This window comes from Helobdella robusta (genome assembly GCF_000326865.2).
Source record: "Helobdella robusta unplaced genomic scaffold HELROscaffold_7, whole genome shotgun sequence".
Taxonomy (NCBI): Eukaryota; Metazoa; Annelida; class Clitellata; order Rhynchobdellida; family Glossiphoniidae; genus Helobdella; species Helobdella robusta.
In genome coordinates this window covers 2,582,932-2,588,074 of record NW_008705398.1, presented here as the reverse complement: position 1 = coordinate 2,588,074, position 5,143 = coordinate 2,582,932, and the positions used below count along the sequence as shown (strand labels likewise).

The 5,143-nt window shown below is 35.1% G+C and overlaps 1 protein-coding gene across 1 annotated transcript in view; it reads right to left on the bottom strand.

Annotated features, from left to right (window-relative positions):
* The window catches only part of HELRODRAFT_96072 (hypothetical protein), a 13,268-nt gene extending 8,404 nt beyond the window's left edge, over positions 1–4,864 (bottom strand). The window contains exons 1-8 of the mRNA XM_009030832.1: positions 4,617–4,864; positions 3,599–3,773; positions 2,740–2,830; positions 1,950–2,074; positions 1,576–1,674; positions 1,255–1,360; positions 787–918; positions 536–615 (exon numbers count right to left, since the gene is read on the bottom strand). Coding sequence (XP_009029080.1) covers positions 536–615; positions 787–918; positions 1,255–1,360; positions 1,576–1,674; positions 1,950–2,074; positions 2,740–2,830; positions 3,599–3,773; positions 4,617–4,849 — 1,041 coding nt within the window. The 5' untranslated portion in view covers positions 4,850–4,864. The remainder of the gene's footprint in view (positions 1–535; positions 616–786; positions 919–1,254; positions 1,361–1,575; positions 1,675–1,949; positions 2,075–2,739; positions 2,831–3,598; positions 3,774–4,616) is intronic.
* Between the last annotated feature and the right edge of the window lie 279 nt (positions 4,865–5,143).

Genomic DNA, 5,143 nt, shown 5'->3' with positions numbered 1-5,143 from the left:
CGTGCTTGTTGCAGCGGTTCCTGCGTGTCTGTGTGCTTGAAAATATCCAACTGAATGCCGACATGTGCAATTAACGACAAATCAAAGTGTTAATCCATTTGTTACTTGATGTTTGACGGTTCAGTGTCACTCATCATGTTTTGGTTTTAACATACATACATACATACATACATACATACATACAAACAAACAAACAAACAAACAAACAAACAAACAAACAAACAAACAAACAAACAAACAAACAAACAAACAAACAAACAAACAAACAAAACAAACAAACAAACAAACAAACATACATACATACATACATACATACTACATACATTCATATATACAGCTTAAAATTAACAACACAAAAATAAAATGGAAGCATTTAAAACAGCTAGTCAATGATTGACTAATAATGATCGAAATTAAACTGAATAAAAAAAATAAATAAAAGATTAAATGAGTAAATGAACGAATAAATGAATTAGTGAATGAATGAATGAATAAATGAATGAATGAATGAATGAATTAGTGAATGAATGAGCACCTGAGGCAACTTTCTGTCTTCATCGGAGAGAGTGTCAATTGCATTGTTGAAGATCAACTGAACCAACTTCTTCTCATGATCTGAAGACATTTGGATGTTGTGGTGATGAAAGTCATACGTAGTTAAATGATAGAGCAAACCGCTGAGGTGACATTCCTACTTTTACTACTGTCGGTAATAATCACAACAGCAGCAACAACAATAGAAATAAATGGTCAGTAGCAAAGAACCGATTGAAAGAGCCAGCTAACCATCATTAAAATCCAACTTTGAGAGCTGTAGAGCATAGGCCTCACAGTCCTTCTTGCTGAAGCTGAATATGATGATCGGTGCAAAGTTCTTGTTCATAATCATCTTCACGATCTTGAAGCAGTTGGATTCGCCTGAGATGTAGGGGAGATTATTAATGTATCATTCACAGATACATTCAATGGTGAATGTGGCTCAACACCATTCGTGACAAATTAAGAACAAGTATTCTAAAATATATGACCCTGCACAGTATAAATGAAGAGCTAAGAATCCATAGGACGAATTAAATTGTAAACTTTATTTTATCTGAGATGAACACATTGGATAAATTAATAAAATAGATCCCATTACAGTAAACAGAAAGTTCTCCACCACCAGCAATCACCGATTGTTTTTGAAACGTAATGAACAACATTAAAATACATTGAACAGCAAGCAAAACAGCGGCCTTGAAAACCACAGCAAACAACCTTTGATGCCTCCCTTCCTGCCCTTCTGATCACCCTTGCTTGCATCGCCCGAGTCCCTCAAGATCGACATGGCTGTGTTGAAGTTGTCTTCACGGAAATTTCCCTGATGTGTGATGGAATGAAATGCGATCAAATGCAATGTAATATTATTCTCTCTTAACATTACTGAAAAGTTACAACGTAATACAACAGTCAACTAAGGCCGATAATATGCCACAATATGAAGATAAAGTTTACAAACAAAGCCTATGTTTATAATCTAAACAGTGTCCAACATTCCCACACAGCGCTCCTGGAAATGAAAACAAGAAAAAGAACCTTCTCATCGACGACCAGGTGAATGCCGTCTCCACCAGCTGGAAATATGTAATGCTGCAGTGGGGTTGGTCGATACTCTGTGTACACCACGTGGCAGGGCTGTCTCGTTTTAGGCATTAATTAATTAATTAACTGATTAACTAATTAATTAATTAACACAACAAACACACAATAACCCATTCATTCATTAATTAATTGATTGATTAACTAATTAATTAATAAATAAACTAATTTATTAATTAACTAATTAATTAACTAACCAAAAGTTTATAGTTGTTTTAGAGACACAAACAAAAAACAACTCCCTAGGAGCAACAAAATATAAACAACAACAACAACAGCAATAGCAAACCACATGCGGAACCACTAGAGACCTGCTTATGGAGGTAGGATATCCACTCGGCGAACTGCCTGGCGTTGGGGATGGTAGCAGAAAGGAAGACGTAGTGAACATTGTCCGGCAGCAGTATGATCGACTCCTCCCACACAACACCCCGCTCTGTTCGTTCATCGTTATTCACATCAAACATTTTGAATTTCATTGTTAGTAATAATATAAAAAAATAACAATAAAATAATGTTAACAATTAGTGACGTTAATGAATATATATATATACGATGGTGCTGTAAACACTTGTAGAATTTTAAAATAACATGGCAGCCAGCCTCTTTGGAATAAATACGTCGGAAAATGCATTTAAATACACACCGATGTTAATTTTATTCTATGATAGCCCAATAAGGTCTACGATGGGCAGTTGTTTGTGCTTTATAATTGCACCAGGGAAATAACAACTAAAAGTTAAACAACGGGATTTGTTAGGTGCCGATTTGTCTTCTGTATCAAATTAACACTAACAGTGAACGATGAAATTATTTGCGCCACAAGCGCTGAACATAATAATAATAATAATAATTATAATAGCAATAATTACAGCCGCAATAATATTAATAATAATTAATATTATTATCATTATTCCTATGCACTTGCAGCGTCATTGAGCTTAGGAGGATCGTACATTTCATTAAAACTCAATTTTTTATTAAACTTCATTTCTTATTATTTTGAATTGTATTTTGTCGATTGAATAAATAAAATATGTTCACATTATTATTATTATTATTATTATTATTATTATGGAAAAATATAGATGCAATGGCAACCTTTGTCACGCATGTAATGGATTTCATCAAAGATGACCCAGGCCACTTCCCTCATAATTTCCGAACCTCTGTACAGCATGCTTCTAAGGATCTGTATGCGTGTGGAGAACATCATGTTATGTGGTGTGATGTAACTGATGTGATACGATGATTGATGTGATACGATGATTGATGTAATACGATGATTGATGTGATACGATGATTGATGTGATAGAATGATTGATGTGATACGATGATTGGTGAAATATGATTGTTATGTAATACGAGAGCAGCGTCACATGATTTGATGTAATGTGGTGTGAACATGGTGTAATGAGATTGTCGTGCCATGACATGACATGACATGGTTGAGGCAGCAGTTGTTACAGCAGTTGCTGATTGTTACAGCAGTGGTATCACATAACAAATCCATTGGTCACGTGATCACGTCGTCATCCATCACTTCTCAACAGATCAATATAACATCCTTCCTCATCCCGACATATCATATTGAAATAACTAAATTAACTTAATATCGTAAATAACTTAAACGGGTCGGAACATCAGCGCCACGCTCAAACAATGTACAATTTTATCTCAAAAATACATTGCATCGGTGTATTGACAGAAAACATTATATCATATCAACACGATTCAACATATTGGCGTCAACACACAACAACCTGGATTATCATCTCATTAACATCTCATCAAACAACCAATAAGGAATCATAAAAATCAAACAATGATATTGCAAATTAACAAAAACCACTTCTCCTACAACGTCAACGACAACAATAATAACAACAACAACCGTGACAACAACAACGACAACGACAATAATAATGATGATGACAGCGAACAAATGACGACGAGAGACCTCAGTGGTCATGACGAGGCAGCTAGCATCGGGGTTGATGGTGACATCTCCAGTCATGAGCCCGACATCCTTGAACTCTACGTAGAGCTCCCTGTACTTCTGGTTGCTCAGTGCCTTGATGGGCGTCGTGTATATCACTCGTTGTTTGTTCTTCAGCGACAGTGCAACTGCATATCTGCATTCCATGGGATGGAGTATCAAAGAATTGATACGATAAATTGAAATGATATATTAAATTATATTACCTTCGTACATTTAACATTACATAACTTAATGATGCAACTCATCATACAACAACCATGTTGTCGAATTTACAAAAACTGACAAGAAATAATCTGCAATCTGCAGTCTAGTCAGATTTAAAATTAGCCAGTCTCTCTATTGTTTTTAACATTATGTAGAAATTCCTGCCCAGGTCTGTTGCACATTGTTGATGAGATGGTGCTGATGAAATGAAAGGTGGCAGTGGGAAATTATAAAGATGTTGATCGATACAGTCGAAAAAAATAATGATGATGGTGAAAATGAAAGAGAACGTGGTGGCGTGGTGACGCGATGATGCAGGGCAGCAAGAAAGTGGTGAAGAATTATGAACACAAGTGTGTTGAAATTAAATATTTGGGGGGTTTATAGAACATTTAATGTTAGGACTATCCATAGTTCTGTATACTTAGCAGTACGGATATATGTTCTATTCCCTCTTTCCACTCAGTTAGCTAGCCAGCCATGAGTACGTGTATTATTTTTGTCAATAAATTTTATTTTTCTGATTATTCCTGTTTTAATGAATTATATTTCAACAGAACATTCTAGTAGTTCTGTTTGAACAACCTTCATAACATTTAGTAATCAAAAAATCTTTTTTATCATTGAACCTTTTCAAAAATTCGTTTTTATCAAAAATACTACAAATCAACAGCAAATCAACATGTCTAATACTAAGCATAAAGAAGCACAAACAACACAAACACAAATACCGACAAACAAATCAATGTGACATACAACAAAGAAGACTAACAATGCAATAACTGTTTTGCCAGCAGATGTATGGGCAGACACAAGCACCGACTGGTTATTTTCCAAACACAAGATGGCCTCCTTCTGAAAAGGATCCAGAATAAATTTGTACTCCATGACAGGTTTGTGGTCAGGTGCCAGTGAGAGGGGTTGATATGTGATGCCCGGTGGGACTGCAACTTCATGGGTGCATGCCTCCAGTGTCTCTAGTCTGTGAATTTGTATGCGAGGCATGGCTTCGGTCAAGCTATGTGTGTCGCTTTCCTGGCTGTTGTTGGTAGTCATCTGGCGGATTTTATAATTTAAAACTAACTCACAAAACAAATATGTAACTTCATATTTAATATTAATTTTGTTGTAAACTTTAAACACTCGTTACTACAGACACTAATGTTATAACTTCTAAGATTATATTGCAATATATATATTATTTATATTATATTGTAATTACCTGGAAAAATGCAATATCATAAACCCAAGTCAATATGGTTCTCGTGAAAACGCATCAACAGAAATGGCAATCTTAGA